The sequence below is a fragment of the Pristis pectinata genome, chromosome 14 (assembly GCF_009764475.1).
Source record: "Pristis pectinata isolate sPriPec2 chromosome 14, sPriPec2.1.pri, whole genome shotgun sequence".
NCBI lineage: Eukaryota > Metazoa > Chordata > Chondrichthyes > Rhinopristiformes > Pristidae > Pristis > Pristis pectinata.
Genome location: NC_067418.1, coordinates 3,934,754 through 3,955,270, shown reverse-complemented (window position 1 = coordinate 3,955,270; position 20,517 = coordinate 3,934,754). Strand labels below are relative to the sequence as shown.

The following is a 20,517-nucleotide window of genomic DNA, read 5'->3' as shown; positions in this document are numbered from 1 at the left end:
TCATTTTCCATCTTGGAACCTTGCAGCTTAACGGCACGAACATTGAATTCTCCCACCTTAAGTAATCCCCTCAACCCCCACCCTACACCCCCCTCCCAACCATGCCTCCCTTTCCTAGCCTCTATTTTTTCAACCCCCTCCTTCTTTCCTCCTTACCTTTGACCCATCCCCCGGTGGGTCTGCTCTCCCCTCCTCCCCAGCACCTGCCCATCACTGTCTCTTACCTGTATCTACCAATCACCACACTGTGCCCACCCCACCTCCCCTCTTTTGTCCACCTATCACTGCTCTGCTTTTCCCTCCTATATATTGGGCTTCCCCTTTTCCTATCTTCAGTCCTGAAGAAGGGTCCTGACCCGAAACGTTGACCACCTGCTATTCTCCGCGGATGCTGCCTGGCCTGCCGAGTTCCTCCAGCATCGTCGTGTTTTCAATCTGGATATTCCAGCATCTGCTACGGGAGAGCTGGCTCCCGGCGCAGCCTCCTCTACGTCGGTGAGACCCCACGCAGATTGGGTGACCGCTTTGTCGAGCGCCTTTGCTCCATCTGCCGCAACAGCCAGGATCTCCCGGTGGCCGCCCACTTCAATTCCACATCCCACTCCCACGCTGACGTGTCTGTCCACGGCCTCCTCTACTGCCACGTTGAGGCCACGTGCAGGTTGGAGGAGCAACACCTCATATTCCACCTTGCGAGTCTCCAACCTGACAGCCTCAACATCGATTTCTCTAACTTCCGGTAACCCCACTCCTTCTTTTTCTCCACCCCCCCCCCATCCCTTATTCCTGTGACTCCCTTCCCCTGCCTTGATGACCTGCCCATCTCCTCTCCTCCCCCATCCTTTATTCCATGGTCCACTGCCCTCTCCTACTGGATTCCTTCTTCTTCAGCCCTTTGCCTCTTCTACCCAGTATATCTCCCCCCTCCCCCACCCACCTACCTTCCCCGTCTCACCTGGACTCACCTATTACCTGAACTCACCCGTCCTCTGCCTGCGTGTGCTCCTCCCCCTCCCCCCACCTTCTTATTCCGGCTTCTGCCCTCTTCCTTTCCAGTCCTGATGAAGGGTCTCGGCCCGAAACGTCGACTGTTTATTTCCCTCCATGGATGCTGCCTGACCTGCTGAGTTCCTCCAGTACTTTTTGTGTATTGCTCCAGATTCCAGCATCTGTAGAATTTCTTGTACCTCCCTAAGGGAAGGCTTGCTTTTGTTCAATGCCTTTCATGCCCACAGGATGCCCCAAAGCACTTCACAGACATTTAGGCACTTAGTTGAAGTGTAAATTAGGAACGGCACCATTATAATTTAATGAAAACCTCACTTAAACATCCAGCTATGGATGGGGTCAGCAGACAATTCAGATGATTCAAGATACAGTCTTAATGCAGGCAAACAGTGTTCATGTAGATATGTAACAGGTCGGTGTGTACGTGGTGGGTCAAAGTGCCCATTTCTGGTGTTGGTATTGGTATTGGTTTATTATTGTCACTTGTACCGAGGTATGGTGAAAAACTTGTCTTACATACCGTTTATACAGATCAATTCATTACACAGTGCGTTGAGGTAGTACACGGTAAAAACAATAACAAAATACAGAGTTAAGTGTCACAGGTACAGGGAAGTGCAGTGCAGGTAGACAATAAGGTGCAAGGTCACAACAAGGTAGATTATGAGGTCAAGAGTCCATTTTATAGTATAAGGTTGATGCTGTTCAATAGTTTTACCACAGTGGGATAGAAGCTGTCCTTGAGCCTGGTGGTGTGTGCCCTCAGGCACCTGTATCTTCTGCCTGATGAGAGAAGAGAGTATGACCCGGGTGGGTGGGATCTTTGATTATGCTGGCTGCTTCACCAAGACAGCAAGAGGCAAAGACAGAGTCCATGGAGGAGAGGATGGTTTCCGTGATGCACTGGGCTGTGTCCACAATGCTCTGCAGTTTCTTGCAGTCAGGGGCAGAGCAGTTGCAGTAACAAGCCATGACGCATCCAGACAAGGTGCTTTCTATGGTGCATCAATAAAAGTTGGTGAGTGTTAAAGGGGATGTGCCAAATTTCTTTAGCCTCCTGAGGAAGTAGAGACACTGGTGAGCTTTCTTGGCCATAGCATCTACATGGTTGGACCAGGACAGGCTATTAGTGATGTTCACTCCTTGGAACTTGAAGCTCTCAACTCTCTCGACCTCAGCACCATTGATGTAGACAGGCGCATGTACACCGCCCCCTTTCCTGAAGTCAATGACCAGCTCTTTTGTTTTGCTGACATTGAGGAAAAGGTTGTTGTCATGACACCATTCCACTAAGCTCTCTATCTCCTTCCTGTACTCCGACTCATCGCTGTTTGAGATACGGCCTACTATGGTGGTACCATTTGCAAACTTGTAGATGGAGTTAGAGCAGAATCTGACCAGACAGTCATGAGTGTATAGGGAGTAGAGTAGAGGGCTGAGGACACAGCCTTGTGGGGTACCAATGTTGAGAATAATCGTGCTGGAGGTGTTGCTACCTATCCTCAATGATTATGGTCTGTTGGTCAGAAAGTCAAGGATCCAGTTGCAGAGGGAGGTGTTGAGTCCCAGGTCTCGGAGTTTGGTGATGAATTTGCTTGGAATTATAGTACTGAAGGCAGTACAACTCTATGGTTCTGTAATGAACAAATGTTTATTCAGGTGTTTAATGTGGTAAAGCTCATTCTCATCCAACTCATCACAAGGCGATGACCTCCCTCAGGGAGAGACTTAACCCAGTCTGATTTGGTCTTCACCAGCACTGATCCAACAGAGAACTGAGACACAAGAGACTTCAGATGCTGGAATCTGGAGCAACACCCAATCTGCTGGAGGAACTCAGAAGGTCGAGCAGCATCTGTGGGGGGGAAAGGAATTATCAACATTTCAGGTTGGAACCCTGCATCAGGACTTGCTCGGTGCTGCTCGACCCACTGAGTTCCTCCAGCAGATCGTTTGTTGCTCCAGCAGAGAGCTTTCTATTTTAAGTTCCTTGTAACAAAGCAAGTGTTGCCTGGGGTAGAAACCAAGTGCACATCTGCACTGTGGCGCAGCTAGTAGAGTTTTTGCCTCACAGCTCCAGAGACCCGGGTTCAATCCTGACCTCCGGCGCTGTCTGTGTGGAGTTTGCATGTTGTCCCTGTGACCAGATGAGCTTCCTTTGGTGCTCCAGTTTCCTCCCACATCCCAACGATGTGCTAGCATGTTAACTGAATGCTATAAATTACCCCTTACTGTCAGTAAGGGACAAAAAGCATCCAAGGGGAGTAGTTGGTCACATAAGCAAGAAAGGTTACAGGGAGATAAAGAGCAGGGAAATGGGACTGATGGGATTGCTCCTCTGGGAGCAGAAATGAACTCGATGGGCTGAATGTCCTCCTTCTAGTCAGTCACAATGTACGGTAAGTGATAATGAATCCCGGGCAGGTCTCAGAGGAGAAATCCTGTTCCCATCTCCTCATTTCCCTGTACCCCTGCAACTTATTCTCTCTGACACATCGCCATCAGTTACCCTTTGATTCTTTTGCTACTCACCTACACACTGGGGGTAATTCACTGTTGGCAATTGACCCACCGAACCCACACGTCCTTGGGATGTGGGACGAAACCGGATCATCTGGGGGAAACCAACAAGTTCACAGGGACCTGCCTCACAGGTGGACAGGGTAGTTCAGAAAGCTTATGGGATGTTAGCTTTCATAAGTCGTGGGATCGAGTTTAAGAGCCGCGAGGTAATAATGCAGCTCTACAAAACTCTGGTTAGACCACACTTAAGAGTACTGTGTCCAGTTCTGGTCGCCTCATTATCGGAAGGATATGGAAGGGGTGCAGAGGAGATTTAACAGGATGCTGCCTGGTTTGGAGAGTATACATTATGAGGAGAGACTAAGGGAGCTCGGGCTTTACTCTTTGGAGAGAAGGAGGATGAGGGGAGACATGATAGAGGTTCACAAAATATTAAGAGGAATCGATAGAGTGGACAGCCAGCACCTCTTTCCCAGGGCACCAGTGTTCAATACAAGAGGGCATGGCTTTAAAGTAATGGGTGGGAAGTTCAAGGGAGATATCAGAGGGAAGTTTTTTACCCAGAGAGTGGTTGGGGCATGGAATGCACTGCCTAGGGTGGTGGTGGAGGCAGGTACGTTGGTCAAGTTCAAGAGATTGTCAGATAAGCATATAGAGGAATCTAAATTAGAGGGATATGTGGGAGGAAGGGGCTCGATAGTATTAGGCGAGGTTTAAAGGTCGGCAGAACATGGTGGACCGAAGGGCCTGTATTGTGCTGTACTGTTCTATGGTTCTATGGAGAACGTGCAAAATCCACACAGGCAGCGCCTGAGGTCAGGATCGAACCTGGGTCACTGGAGCTGTGAGGCAGTGCCTCTGGTAGCTGTATCAGTGTGCCACCCCTTCAGAAGGAGTGCTGGGGTACAGATGCAGAGGGCCTTGTGGATTGCATTGAGAACTTTGCCAAAGATCCATTGACTGTGAACAACATCACTTGAAGCTGCAGACACCACTCAGAATTTCTTCCTCTGCTTTTTGTCACTGAGGATTTAACCTTTTCACTTGAAATGTGTTGACATCAGCAGGGAAACAGCAACATGTGGTCCAGTTGGCTTGAACCCAACAGTCATTCTTGGCTTTGTATCCTGTCCAATGTCACACCAACAGAATAAAAAACCTGCTCCGTTAGTTTACCTTCTGCTCAGCTCACACCCTTCCCTTCCTGAGTCCCGTCCACTCCAAACCATGTGCGCAGAGCACAGTCCGACACAGGAAACGTGTGAGATCGTTGTTCATTCCAAGGCCGACTTTGAACTGCGTGGGACGGCAGTAAATTCAGGTCCACAGGAACCATCAGAGGTCATTTCCTCATGTGGTACAAGGACCAATTTTCAGAGGGATGGGCTAAGAACTAGGGTGTGGGTTATTAGACCAGGAACAAGAAACAGACACAGGAGGAGACCATTCAGCCCAAGCTGTCTGCTCCAGCAGTCAATAAAGTCGTGGCTGATCTACCACACTGCCACTTCCTGCACTATCCCTCGAATCTCTTACATCCAAAAATCTATCGATCTCTGTGGTAAAAATACTCAGCAGCTCTGCCAGAGAAAGTTCCAAAGTTTCATCACTCGAGTGAAGAAATTTCTTCTCCTCTCTGCCCTGAATGATTAACCCTCAATTCTAACACTGTGACCTCTGGTTCTACACTCACTGACCAAAGTGAAACACCATCCCTGCATGTGCGGTCTTGGTATTGGTATTGGTTTATTATTGTCACTTGTACCGAGGTACAGTGAAAAACTTGTCTTGCATGCCGATCGTACAGATCAATTCATTACACAGTGCAGTTACATTGAGTTAGTACAGAGTACATTGATGTAGTACAGGTAAAAACAATAACAGTACAGAGTAAAGTGTCACAGCTACAGAGAAAGTGCAGTGCAATAAGGTGCAAGGTCACAACAAGGTAGATCGTGAGGTCATAGTCCATCTCATCGTATGAGGGAACCGTTCAATAGTCTTATCACAGTGGGGTAGAAGCTGTCCTTAAGTCTGGTGGTACGTGCCCTCAGGCTCCTGTATCTTCTGCCTGATGGAAGAGGAGAGAAGAGAGAATGTCCCGGGTGGGTGGGGTCTTCGATTATGCTGGCTGCTTCACCAAGGCAGCGAGAGGTAAAGACAGAGTCCAAGGTGAGAAGGGGAAAGTTTAAAGGAGATGTGTGGGGCAAGATTTCTACACAGAGAGTGGTGGGTGCCTGGAACTGGCTGCCAGGGGTGTTGGTGGAAGCAAATACGATAGTGGGGTTTAAGAGGCATTTAGATAGACGTTCATGTGTCCCGAATAGTCAATGCCCTGAACGATGGAGGGAATGGAGGTATACAGATCATGTGCAGGCAGGTGGGATTGGTTGAATTTAGCATCATGGTTGGCACAGATATTGTGGGCTGAAGGGCCTGTTCCTGCGCTATGCTGTTCCATGTTAAATGCCAGCCTAGATTATGCACATGTGCCTGGGATAAGACTTATGTATCCCTCACAACCAACACCTCAAACATACCCAGGAATCATTACATTATTGTGAATGGGATCTCTCTGTGTACAGATTAGCGACTTGTTTGCTACATTATGAAACCAGTGACTCTGCAGAACCCTTTGGAGTGTCCTGGGGCTGTGAATGGTGCTGCTGAATATTCTTTCTTCTTGATCTGTCTTCTTCTGAGGTTGAAGAATTTGGCACAGCCTGTTTAAGCAGCGAGATTATGATGTAATCAATCACCAGCTCGCACCCTCCCTTCTGAGCCTTGTGTCACCAGAGGACGGGGTACCCATGCAGTGAGAACGAGGCCAGATTGCCAACTGTGGCGTAGTTAATGAGATGCACTGGCAGTGTTAGGCAGGACCCCACAACTCGATTTCCAATGTTAATTCCAGCAACACCTCCTCGGCACGCATCGCAATCTTTTCCCACAGTAAGTCTTCGACAAATTCAAACCTGGCAAAGCAGCAAGTGAAGACAAAAATCTAAGACACGCTTGCCTTCTATAGATGTGTAACCTCCTGTTAAACAACACAATGATTTGCCATTTTAATTCCCGTCCCCATTCCCACACTATCCTGTCTATCCTCGGCCTCCTCCACTGCCAGGATGAGGCCAAACACAAACTCGAGGAACACCACCTCATATTCCGCCTGGGGGGTCTACAACCCAACGGCATGATCAGTGAGTTCTCCAGTTTCAGGTAACCTGCTCCCCCTCTGTCCCTTTAACACTGACCCCAGCCCCCCCATCACCCTCCTCCACCCACTCTATCTGCCCGTCACCCACACACCCCTCCCACTGGGTCCCCTCCCTCCCACTGTCCCCACCTCCCTAACTTGGTTCCAGGCTCCAGCTTCCTCTCCTATCAGATCCCACCATCTGCAGCCCTTCGTTGCCTCCACCTATCACCTCCCAGCCTTTGCCTCTTACCCAACCCCTCCCTCCTCCATCTGCCTATCACCCTTCCTCACCTGGATCCACCCCTCACCTACCAGCTCTTGCCCCAACCCCCTCCCCTCACCTCTTTATACTGGCTCTCTCTCTTTCAGTCCAGGTGGTCTCAACCCAGAACGTTGACTGTCCATTTCCCTCCACAGATGCTGCTTGACCCGTTGAGTTCCTCCAGCAGTTTGTTGGCAGGCACGGTAGTGTAATGGTTAGCATAATGCTTTACAGCGCCAGCGACCCTGGTTCAATTCCAGCCACCGTCTGTAAGGAGTTTGTACGTTCTCCCCGTATCTGCGTGGGTTTCCTCCGGGTGCTCCGGTTTCCTCCCACATTCCAAAGACGTACGGGTTAGGAAGTTGTGGGCATGCTATGTTGGCGCCGGAAGCGGGGCGACACTTGTGGGCTGCCCCCAGAACACTCTACGCAAAAGATGCATTTCACTGTGTGTTTAGATGTACATGTGACTAATAAAGAAATCTTATCTTTTTCGCACAACAATTTAAGCATTTAGGAGGCTTTTCCATAGGCACATGAACAGGCAGGCAACGGAGGGATATGGACCATGTGCAGGCAGAAGGGATATTTTAGTTTGGCATTGTGTTCAGCACAGACATTGTGGGCTGAAGGGCCTATTCCTGTGCTGTACTGTTCTATGTCCTGTGTTCTATGTTCTATGAATCCTTCTATGGACTGTCACTCTGTACACAGTAAAACGGTGCTTGAGGTAAGAATTTATTGTGGGTTCAGTGGGGAGCACTCTTGCCTCAGCAGCCAACTCCAGAGATCTGAGCCCAGATCCCAGGTTCACAAAGTGGAGTAGTGGGAGACAGCTGAAGCATTTAATGATGAGTCATTAAACCCATGCCTCATCTGCTGAGTCAGTGGCTCCAATAGATCCCATCACTCTTTTTAAAAAAGGGGCAGGGAAGTTCTCCTTGGAGCTATTTATCCCTCAAACTATATCACTAAAGCAGATTATCCCATTGTGTTTCTGGGTACTTACTGTGCACAGACTTGGCCGTCTATGTCATAACAATAGCTGCAGTTGGGTGCAAAGCCAGGACATTGTGAGAAGTGCTATCGTGAGAAGTGTTAAAGGCCAGTTAGCTTAATGTCTGTAGTCGGGAAAATGATTGAAGCTATCATTAAGGAAGAAATAGTGAAACATCTGGATAGAAATGGTTCCATCAGGCAGACACAACATGGATTCAGGAAGGGCAGGTCCTATTTGACAAACTTATTGGAGTTCTAATAGCAGAGAAACAAAGGACTGCAGATGCTGGAATCTAGATGAAAATCACTACGATGCTGGAGGAACTCAGCAGGCCAGGCAGCATCCGTGGAGAAAAGCAGGCGGTCAATGTTTCGGGTCAAGACCCTTCTTCAGGACTGAAGATAGGAAAAGGGGAAACCCAATATATAGGAGGGAAAAGCAGAGCAGTGATAGGTGGACAAAAGAGGGGAGGTGGGGTGGGCACAAGGTGGTGATAGGTAAATGCAGGTAAGAGATAGTGATAGGCAGGTGTGGGAGAGGAGGGGAAGAGGTAGATGTTGTATACTTAGATTTCCAGAAGACATTCAATGAAGTGCTGCATAAAAGACTTATCCATAAGATAAGGATGCATAGAGTTGGGGGTAATGTATTAACATGGATAGAGGATTGGTTAGCCAATAGAAGACAGAGAGTTGGGATAAATGGGTGTTTCTCTGGTTGGCAATCAGTGGTGAGCGGGGTGCCGCAGGGGTCGGTGCTGGGCCCACAACTGTTCATGATATACATGAACAATTTGGAAGAGGGGATCAAGTGCAGTGTATCTAAGTTTGCTGATGACCTAAATTGAGCGGAAAAGCAAATTGTGCAGAGGATGCGGAGAGTCTGCAGAGAGATATAGATAGGTTCAGTGAGTGGGCAAGGGTCTGGCAGATGGAGTACAATGTTGGTAAATGCAAGGTTATCCACTTTGCAAGGAAAAATAGAAGATCAGATTATTATTTAAATGGTGAAAGATTGCAGCATGTTGTTGTGCAGAGGGACTTGGGAGTTCTCGTGCATGAATCGCAAACGGTTGGTTTGCAGGTGCAACAGGTTATCAAGAAGGCAAACGGAATGTTGGCCTTCATTGCTGGAGGGATTGAATTTAAGAGCAGGAAGGTTATGCTGCAACTGTACAGGATACTGGTGAGGCCGCACCTGGAGTACTGCGTGCAGTTCTGTTCTCCTTACTTGAGGAAAGATATACTGGCTTTGGAGGTGGTGCAGAGGAGGTTCACCAGGTTGATTCCAGAGATGAGGGGGTTAGCCTGTGAGGAGAGATTGAGTCGCCTGGGACTATACTCACCGGAATCCAGAAGAATGAGATGGGATCTTATGAAAACATATAAAATTATGAAAGGGATAGAAAAGATAGAGGCAGGAAAGTTGGTCCACTGGTAGGTGAGACTAGAACTGGGGGACATAGTCTCAATATTCAGGGGAATAGATTTAGGATGGAGATGAGAGGAAACTGCTTTTCCCAGAGATTAATGAATCTGTGGAATTGTCTGCCCAGGGAAGCAATAGAGGCTACCTCATTAAATATATTTAAGACACAGTTAGATAGATATTTGCACAGTAGGGGAATTAAGGGTTATGGGGTAAAGGCAGGTAGGTGGATCTGAGTCCACGGCCAGATCAGCCATGATCTTATTGAATGGCGGAGCAGGCTCGACGGGCCAGATGACCTCCTCCTGCTCCTATTTCTTATGTTCTTTTTAATTCCATAGCTCCCTGAAAGTGGCAACACATGTAGATAGGTTGGTAAAGAAGGTGTATGGCATCCTTGCCTTATTCTCTGCCTGCACTGCACTTTCTCTGTAACTGTAACATTTTATTCTGCATTCTGTTATTGTTTTCCCTTGTACTACCTCAATGCACTGATGTGATGAAATGATCTGTATGGATGGCATGGAAAACAAAGTTTTTCACTGTACCTTGGTACACGTGACAATAATAAACCAATTTACCTTCATTGATTAGAGCATTGAGCATAAGATACAGGAAGTTGTGTTACAGCTGTATAAAACCTCGGTTAGGCCGCATTTGGAGTATTGTGTGCAGTTCTGGTCACCCCATTACAGGAAGGATGTGGAGTCTTTGAAGAGGTTCACCAGGATGCTGCCTGGATCAGAGAGTATGAGCTAAAAGGAGAGGTTAGACAAACTTGGGTTGTTTTCTCTGGAACATCAGAGGCTGAGGGGAGACCTGATAGAAGTTTACAAAATTATGAGAGGCATAGATAAGGTAGACAGTCAGATCTTTTTTCCCAGGGTGGAAATGATTATTAATAGAGGGCAAGCATTTAAGGTGAGAGGGGGAAAGTTTGAAGGAGGTGGGCGGGGCAAGTTTTTTTTTACACAGAGCGATGGGTGCCTGGAATGGGCAGCCAGGGTGGTGGTGAAAGCAGATACGATCATGGAGATTAGGAAGCATTTAGACAGGCAGATGAATCTGCAGAAATGTGGGGATATGGATCTTGTTCAGGCAGAAGGAATTAGATTAATTTGGCATCGTGTTCAGAAGAGACCTGGTAGACCGAAGGGTCTGTTCCTGTACTGTACTGTTCTATGTTCTATTGACACAGAAAAGAGATGTTCTGAATTCTGCAGTGATTGCTCTTTCAGGAGCAGGGAGAGACCTCAGTAATCAGTAAATGGATTAACTATCAACAGCTGTGACCATTTGGGAATATTTAATGTGCTTTCCCAAAAAGCTACCAGATTTCAGGTTGCCCTGGACAATAATCCACTACTTGGGATTCACATTGGACAATTTTCAGCAAGAGCAGTTGGAAACTAAAGTTACATTTGATCGTTGTAAGGCAAGGAAAAATTTCCTCCCCAGTTAGTGATGTGCTGAATGTTAGTTGCTATGAAATCTACTCTGCTTCCTGAGATCGCCTCCACGGAACTGAATTTCAGAAGTGAAGTGCATGGTTCATTTTGTGTTACTGACTTGGGGCAAATTTCAAGGCATTAAACTGGTAAATTGGTTTATTCTTATCACATGTATCGAGGTACAGTAAAAAAACTTGTTCTGCATGCCATCCATACAGATCATTTCATTACAACAGAGCATTGAGGTAGTACAAGGGAAAACAGTAACAGAATGCAGAATAAGGTGTTACAGAGAAAGTGCAGTCCAGACAGACAATAAGGTGCAAGGTCATAATGAGGAAGATTGTGAGGCAGTGAGAAATGTAGACAAGAGTCCATGGAGGGGAGGCTGGTTTCTGTGATGTGCTGAGCTGTGTCCACAACTCTCTGCAGTTTCTCTTTGCAAGACAAGCTAATAATTATGAGAAATCAAAGAGCAACTCTGAACTTGCATTAATGTTTTCACTAAAGCAGCCAACATAATCAAAGACCCCACACACCGTGGACATTCTCTCTTCTCCCCCCTCCTCTTGGGCGGAATATACAAAAGCCTGAAAGCACGTACCACAGGCTCAAGGACAGCTTCTACCCCACTGTTATAAGACTATTGAATAGTTCCCTAGTATGATGAGATAGACTCTTGTTCTCACAATCTACCTTATTGTGACCTTGCACCTTATTGTCTGCCTGAACTGCTCTTTCTCCGTAGCTGTGACACTTTATTCTGCATTCTGTTATTGTTTTCCCTTGACCTACCTCAATGCACTGATGTGTTGAAATGATCTGTATGGATGGTATGCAAAACAAAGTTTTTCACTGTACCTCAGTAAATGTGACAATAATAAACCAATTTACCTGGTCCTTGAAGGTATTGGATCTTCCGAAATTTGTGACCATTTTGCCTGGAGCCCCTTGCTTTAATTAGTCCAGTCAGGTTTCTGTTCTGTCACAGTAGGGCAACAGCTTGGGCCATTAATGACCCTTCCTGATTGGACCAAGGTACATCCAGCTGCAAACTTTCACAGGATTGACATCCGTCCTCCAGCACTTCCCTACCTGAGCCTACCTCAAGTAACCGTGCTCACTTCAGGGCACAGCCCCTCAGGAAGGAGAGGCTGGGCTACCACATGGTGCAGCACACATTGCCCAAAACTATCAGGACAAATTGCAAAAACAATGTAAATTGGTAAATTGGTTTATTATTGTCACATGATGAGCTAGATTGTGATCAAGACTCCATTAACATTTCCTCGAATGTTTAACAAAAAATCAAATTAAGCTGTTTCAGGTGATTAAAAGATTTTTTTTGTTCATTCATTGTTCATGACCTGGGCTACACTGGCAAGACAAGCATTCACTGCCTGTGCCTAATCTCTCTTGAGAAGGAGGTAATGAGCCACTTTGGAGAGGGTGTAGAAGAGGTTTACCAGGACACTGCCAGGATTAGACAGTATGTGCTATGAGGAGAGGCTGGACAAACTCGGGTTGTTTTCTCTGGAACATTGGAGGCTGAAGGGAGACCTGATAGAACTTTATAAGATTATGAGAGGCATAGATAGACAGCGGTATCTTTTACCCAGGGTCGAAATGTCTGTTACTAAAGGGCATGCGTTCAGGTGAGAGGGGGTAAATTCAAAGGAGATGTGGGGGCAGATTTTTTTTTACACAGAGTGGTGGGTGCCTGGAATGTGCTGCCAGGGTTGGTGGTGGAGGCCGATACAATGGTGCAAAGAGGTTCTTAGACAGGCACATGAATATGCAGAGAATGGAGGGATGTGGACATTGTGTAGGCAGAAGGGATTAGGTATCATTAGCTTAATTAGTCCAGCATAGACTTGGTATTGGTTTATTATTGTCACTCGTACTGAGGTACAGTGAAAAACTTGTCTTGCACACCGATCGTACAGGTCAATTCATTACACAGTGCAGTTACATTGAGGTAGTACCAGTAGAAACAATAACAGTACAGAGTAAAGTGTCACAGCTACAGAGAAAGTGCAGTGCAATAAGGTGCAAGGTCACAACAAGGTAGATCGTGAGGTCAGAGTCCATCTCATCGTATAAGGGAACCATTCAACAGTCTTATCACCGTGGGATAGAAGCTGTCCTTGAGCCTGGTGGTTCGTGCCCTCAGGCTCCTGTAGCTTCTACCTGATGGAAGAGGAGAGAAGAGAGAATGTCCCGGGTGGGTGGGGTCTTTGATGATGCTGGCTGCTTCACCAAGGTAGCAAGAGGTAAAGACAGAATCCAAGGAGGGGAGGCTGGTTTCTGTGACGCGCTGGGCTGTGTAGTCAGGATGATGTGTGACTTGAAGTGTTGCCATGTACCTGAAGATATTGTCCATCTCGTTGGTGGATTTGGGACTTGCAGTCAGAGTGGCTCAGTGAATATCAGCAGTGCATTTTATAGAAAGCACCCTCTACCAGAACGATGGCTGGTGGTGCAGTCAATGAACGTTAGTAGTGGTGGATGGGCTGTTTTGTCCTGGTTGAAGTCAAGCTTCTTGTGAGTTATTGGATCTCCACTCAGCAGTGGGGTTTCTCCATCACACTCTTGCTTTGTAAATCTTCTCTCCACCCGTTCCAGTTTAATGATGTCTTTCTTTTATACTGTGCACAATGCTCCAGGTGAGGTCTCACAAACGTCTTGTACAACTGCAACGTAACGTCCCAACTCTGATACTTAAAGCCCGATACTGAGAGCATTGTGCCTGGAAGAAGTTTGCTGTGTCAGAGGGTGAGTTACTGACCACTGGAGACCACACATGGAGCATTGTGCACAGCTCTGGTCACCCAGCTGCAGGAAGGATTTCATTAAGCTGGAGAAGGTGCAGAAAAGATTCACCAGGATGTTGCCGGGACTGGAGGACTTGAGTTATAAGGAGGGGCTGGACAGGCTGGGACTGTTTTCCCTGGAGCGAAGGAGGCTGAGGGGTGACCTGACAGAGGTTTATAAAATCATGAGGGGCACAGATAAGGTGGATAATCACAATCTTTTTTCCCCACAGTAGGGATGTTTAAAACTAGGGGGCAAGATTTAAAAGGAACATCAGAGGTAAGTTTTTCACACAGAAGGTGTTGGGTATGCCAGAGAAAGTGGTAGAGGCGGGTACAATTACAATGCTTAAAAGACATTTAGATAAGTACATGGACAGGAAAGGTTTAGGGGGATATGGGCCAAACACAGGCAAATGGGATTCGCACAGATAGACATCTTGGCCGGCATAGACAAGTTGGGCCAAAGGGCCTGTTTCCCTGCTGTATGACTCTATGAACCTGCTTTTGTAGCCATGATAGTTATGTGGCCAATCCAACTGAGCTTCTGGATCTCAATTGGGGGTCAGTGATGGTAATGTCACTGAAAGTCAAGTCTGCACAGTTGGACAGTCTCTTGTTGGAGATGATCCTGGCCTGGCACTTTTGTTTCCCACGTCTAAATGTTGTGTACGTCTTCGAGCTTGGACTTAGTGGGAAACTACTCCCTGTTGGAGGTAAGAGTCCAAACAAGGGAGAATTATGTTAAAGTTTGACCCAGGCCATTCCGAGAAACTCTGGCCAAAACGTCTGCTGACGCAACTGGGTTTCAGCAACAATTTTCAAAACTGAGTTTACTGGACACTTGGGGAGCAGGTTCTATTGACCAGGGAACCTAGCCTGATGGCAGGATTTGAGATAAAGTGTATGCCTCTCACAAAATGATGACAGAATATATTATTAATGGTAAGACCCTTGGCAGTGTGGAGGATCAGAGGGATCTTGGGGTCCGAGTCCATAGGACGCTCAAAGCGGCTGCACAGATTGACTCTGTGGTTAAGAAGGCATATGATGTATTCTCCTTCATCAATCATGGAATTGAGTTTAGGATCCAAAAGGTAATGTTGCAGATATATAGGACCCTGGTCAGACCCCGCTTGGAGCACTGTGCTCAGTTCTGGTCGCCTCACTACAGGAAGGATGTGGAAGCCATAGAAAGGGTGCAGAGGAGATTTACAAGGATGTTACCTGGATTGGGGAGCACGCCTTATGAGAACAGGTTGTGTGAACTCGGCCTTTTCTCCTTGGATCGATGAAGGATGAGAGGCGACCTGACAGAGGTGTATCAGATGATGAGAGGCACTGATCATGTAGATAGTCAGAGGCTTTTTCCCAGGGCTGAAATGGTTGCCAAAAGAGGACACAGGTTTAAGGTGCTGGGGAGTAGATACAGAGGAGATGTCAGGGGTAAGTTTTTTACTCAGAGAGTGGTGAGTGCATGGAATGGGCTGCCGGCAACTGTGGTGGAGGCGGATACGATAGGGTTTTTTAAGAGACTGTTAGATAGGTACATGGAGCTTAGAAAAATAGAGGGCTATGGGTAAGCCTAGTAATTTAAGGTTGAGCCGAAGGGCCTGAATTTTGCTGTAGGTTTTCTATGTTTCTATGTTCTAAAACATACTACAGTTAATCCCCTCGGTTACTCTCACTGCACCTTCCAAAGCCACCACCTCCACCAACAAGAAGAACCAGATGTAATTGAAGGACAGCTGAAGGGCTAAATGGCCATTTCCTGTTTCTACTTTTGCAAACAAGTGGCTAATCATTGGATATGTGTACAGCTGGGAGCAGTTTCAACTCATACAGTCCAAAGTGATGCAGCCAATGGTAGTCCTTCCATTAATCCGCCTCCGATTCCCAGCAGCTGTCAAACATTCACAATGTGGTCCAAACTATTGTTAACAGCTGGATCCAATTGCAGTTCCTGGAAATGGTTCACTCACAGATCCAACATACTGTGAGGCCAAATAATAGACTTTGTAAGACTTTATCCTTGGGACATCGATCTAGTTCTGATGCGGCTTTGAAAACATTGCCACCATTTGGTGTACTTCAGTAATTTTTTTAAATTTTGGAGGATCCAATACCTTCAAGGATCAGGTAAATTGGTTTATTATTGTCACATGTACCGAGGTACAGTGAAAAATTTTGTTTTGCATGCCATCCATACAGACCATTTCGTTACAACAGTGCATTGAGGCAGTACAAGGGAAAACAATAACAGAATACAGAATAAAGTGTTACAGTTACAGAGTGCAGTGCAGGCAGACAATAAAGTGCAAGGTCATAACGAGGTAGATTGTGAGGTCAAGAGTCCATTTTATGGTACTAGGGAACCGTTCAATAGTCTTATAACAGCTGGATAGAAGCTGTCCTTGCGCCTGGTGGTATGTGCTTTCAGGCTTTTGTGTCTTCTGCCCAATGGAAGGGGGGAGAAGAGAGAATGTTCTGGGTGGGGTCTTTGATTATGCTGGCTGCTTCATCAAGGCAGCGAGAGGTATAGACAGAGTCCATGGAGGGGAGGTTGGTTTCCATGATGTGCTGAGCTGTGTCCTCAACTCCCTGCAGTTTCTTGCAGTCACAGGCAGACCAGTTGCTGTACCAAGCCGTAATACATCCAGATAGGATGCTTTCTATCGGAGCACCCGGAGGAAACCCATGGAGACACGGGGGGAACGTACAAACTCCTTACAGACAGCGGCTGGAATTGAACCCAGGTCACTGGCGCTGTAATAGCGTTGCACTAACCGCTACACTACCGTGCCTGCCCATCCCACTGAAAATTAGTCCTTGTACCACATGACAAAATGACCTCTGGTGGTTCCTGTGGACCTGAATTTACTGCTGTTTCCTGGCAGTTCACAGTCAACCTTGGAGTGAACAACGATCTCACACCGTTCCCGTGTCAGTCTGTGCTCTGCACACACAGTTCGGGGTGGACAGGACTCGGGAAGGGAAGGGTGTGAGCTGATCAGAAGGTAAACTAATGGAGCAGCTTTTTTATTCTGATGGTGTGACATTGGACAAAGCCAAGACTGACTGCTGGTTTCAAGCCAACTGGACCACGTGTTGCTGTTTCCCTGCTGATGTTAACTCATTTCAAGTGAAAAGGTTAAATCCTCAGTGACAAAAAGCAGAGGAAGAAATTCTGAGTGGTGTCTGCAGCTTCAAGTGATGTTGTTCACAGTCAATGGATCTTTGGCAAAGTTCTCAATGCAATCCACAAGGCCCTCTGCATCTGTACCCCAGTGCTCCTTCTGAAGGGATCACAAATATCTTGTGGCCCTCTTGGCGCCAATTTCCCCCGTTTCTCTCCTAAATGTTCTACAGAGGATCCGCAGGTGGGTCGACCAACCAATCAGATCACAGAACTCTCTCAAATATCAGACCAGGATGTAAAAATGTGGGTTAAATTTAACTCTTTGTTTAGTCTGAATGTACCTACTTTTATCCCTAATGGGACAACATAATCGTGCACGAGATTGTTGGGTATTGTTTATAATATCCTCTGTAAACTCTTCTGTAATCTCCTCTGTAATGTCTCTGCAACCTTCTGTCATCTATGTAATCCCTATAACATGTAATCTCTGCAATCTCCTCTGTAAAATGTATGGGTTAAAGTTAACCCTTTGTTTAATCTGAATGTGCCTGACTTTATCCCTAATAGGACGACATAACTGTTGCCAAGATTGTTGGGGAGAGGGGGACCCACAGCCAGCCACGTTGTGCTGGAATGGGTGAGATTGAGGTTTAGAAGTGTTACAGTTACAGAGAAAGTGCAGTGCAGGCAGACAATAAGGTGCAAGGGCAATAACGAAGTAGATTGTGAGGTCAAGAGTTCACCTTCATCATACAAGAGTCTTATAACAGCGGGATAGAACTGTTCTTGAGCCTGGTGGTGCGTATTTCAAGCTTTTGCATCTTCTGCCCGATGGGAGGGCGGAGAAGAGAGAATGCCCGGGGTGGGTTGGGTCTTGGATCATGTTGGCCACTTTCCCAAGGCAGCGAGAAGTGTAGACTGACTCCATGGAGCAGAGACTGGTTTCTGTGATGTGCTGAGTGTAGACATTTCTGTCTTAATTTCAGATTTCCAGCATCCACAGTGTTTAGATCTTCTGTCTTAGTGTCAGAGAACTCCTTGGCATCAATCTCAACCCTGCAGATATTTGCTCCTGCTCCTTTCAGAAAAGTTATTTCTGATTCCTCTTTTACTTTGTCTCTGTTCTGCAGATTGCGATAGTCTGCTCACGGGCATCAAGTCTCTGAAGATTGTGAAGAAAGCGGGTGACGTTCAGGGTTCCTGGATAAAGGACCCAGCCCGGGATTTCCAGAAGATTTATTTCTTCAGCGGGACCAGCGGCAGCTCACTCATGGAGTTCACCGGGATCAAGGCCTTTACTGAAAGCTCCAGGAGGCAGGCACCCAAGAGGTTGACCCTGCCTGTGGCTTGGCAGGGGACGGGACATGTGGCGTACAATGGCTTCCTCTACTTCCATTCCAACGGCACGCTCAACCAGATCATCAAGTACAACATCCGGAACGAGACGGTCAGCGACCGCATGCTCCTTCAGGGCGCCGGTCGGGTTCCGGCCTATCAGCTCTCGCCCTACACCTTCATCGACCTGGCAGTGGATGAGCAGGGCCTCTGGGCTATCCACGCTGAGCCCGAGGACAACGGTGACGGGACCATCGTGGTCACCAAGATCGACCAGGGCAGCCTGGCGGTGGAGCACTCCTGGGACACCTCGTGCTCCAGCAAGGGGGCCGAGGCAGCCTTCATGCTCTGCGGCACCCTCTACGTGGTCTACAACACCCACCACGGGGGCCGGTCCCACATCCAGTGCCTCTACGACGTGACTGATGTGGTGACAAGCGCTGAGCTCCCGGTCCTCTACTTCCCTAAGCGCTATGGCAGGCATTCCATGATCCACTACAACCCTCGGGAGCAACAGCTCTATGCTTGGGACGATGGCTATCAGACGATCTACAAGCTCATCACAAAAAAGAAGCTCGAAAGCTCTCCGGCTTTCAAGTAACTTCCAACTTACCGTTACACGCGCTTACGTGAAGTGGCCCAAATTACTGACCAATGGCCATCATGCTTCTGACAATCACTTTCGTATAACTCCTCAGACCTGCAATCCTTGCAAAATTATTCATTAGTTGTGCAGCTTTATACCTTTAATTCATTCACAACCCATCCCTTGTTTATGATGCACTAGTTAGGAGTCTGATGTAATGCCCTCCACTGGACGGGTGCAGTACCCAACGGCTCTCGAGGAGCTCGACGCCGTCCAGGATGAAGCAGCCCGCTCGATCGGCGCCCCTTCCACCACCTTGTATATTCACTCCCTCCGCCACTGACTCGCGGTGTGTGATGTCTGCAAAACGCACCGTGGTTACTCATCCAGGCGACACCTGACAAATCCGTGACCTCCACCACTGAGAAGAGCAAAGACACCTCCTGCCAGTTACACACCAATGAGAACCTGGAAACGTAACGCCATATCTTCGACGTCACTGGGTCTGAATCGTGGAACACCCTCCCCTACAGCACACCACACAATCGCCACACAGACTGCAGCGGTCCAAGAAGGTGGTTCATCCTTGCTCCTCAAGGAGCTTGGACAATAAATGTGGACCACATTTCAGGAACATTGTTCTTTGGTTCTGATTAAACAATAAAGGCAAAGAAAAGATATTGAACGCTCATGGCACTCTTAAGTTTTGTTGACATTTGTAAAAAGAAAATGGAGGTGGTGTCATGTGGGATGATCCGGGTGAGGGAAGGTGCACTGTGCTCTTTCCAGATGTTGATGGATCTCCTGTGAAAGGCCAGTCATTGCAGCCTCACATTACTACAGGAGATTGATCCAGCCCCATCCCTCCACAAGCAATGGGGGATATCCATCTCCTCAATGGCCCTCCGCTGGCCTTTATGGGCTGGTGATTTAGTTATACAGCACGGAAACAGGCCCTTCAGCCCACGCGTTCATTCTGACCAAGTTGCCTAACTGAGCAAGTCCCATTTTCCTGCACTTGGTCCATATCCTTCTAAAACCTTTCCTATCCACGTACCTGTCCAACTGTCTTTTAAACGCGATTTGATGAGTGCTATCCAATGTCAGAGGTTTGGAGGCAGGGGTCTTTGTTCCTCTGGCATTGTGGCTGTTAATGCCAAACTGACCAGAGAGAGGGCTGAGTCTGTTTGTTCCTGAGTTTGAAGGATGTGACTGGATGAAACACCGGACCGAGGAGGAATTCTGCTCCACTTGAGTCTGTTCTGTTCTTGTCCTCCACCAGATGTTCCTCCTCCCACTTCCCATTCCAACTACGGCTCAATCCCTTCAAATTTTGACCTGACTTTTCCATATCCATCCTACATTTCACTTCCGTAGACAAGACCATAAGACATCGGAGCAGAATTAGGCCATTCGGACCATCAATCGATCATGGCTGATTTATTTTTCCCTCTTCAATCCCATTCTCCCGCTTTCTCCCTGTAACCTTTGATGCCCTCACTAATCAAGAACCTATCAACCTCCGCTTTAAATATACCCAATGACTTGTTGGCCTCCATAGCCGTCTGTGGCAATGAATTCCACAGATTCACCACCCTCTGGCTAAAGAAATTCCTCCACATCTCAGCTCTAAAGGGATGTCCCTTTATTCTGTACCCTAGGGTCCTAGACTCTCCCACTACTGGAAGCATCCTTTCCACATCCACTGTATCCAGGCCTTCCATTTTCATAGAATCATGGATTTTTTTACAATGCAGAAGGAGGCCGATC

At 47.3% G+C, this 20,517-nt stretch overlaps 1 protein-coding gene across 1 annotated transcript in view; it reads left to right on the top strand.

The window, feature by feature from the left end:
• Positions 1-19,372, top strand: part of olfml1 (olfactomedin-like 1) — a 32,602-nt gene extending 13,230 nt beyond the window's left edge. Inside the window, exon 3 of the mRNA XM_052029432.1 lies at positions 17,957-19,372. Within this exon, the coding sequence (XP_051885392.1) occupies positions 17,957-18,762 (806 nt within the window). The 3' untranslated portion in view covers positions 18,763-19,372. The remainder of the gene's footprint in view (positions 1-17,956) is intronic.
• The last annotated feature ends 1,145 nt before the right edge of the window (positions 19,373-20,517 follow it).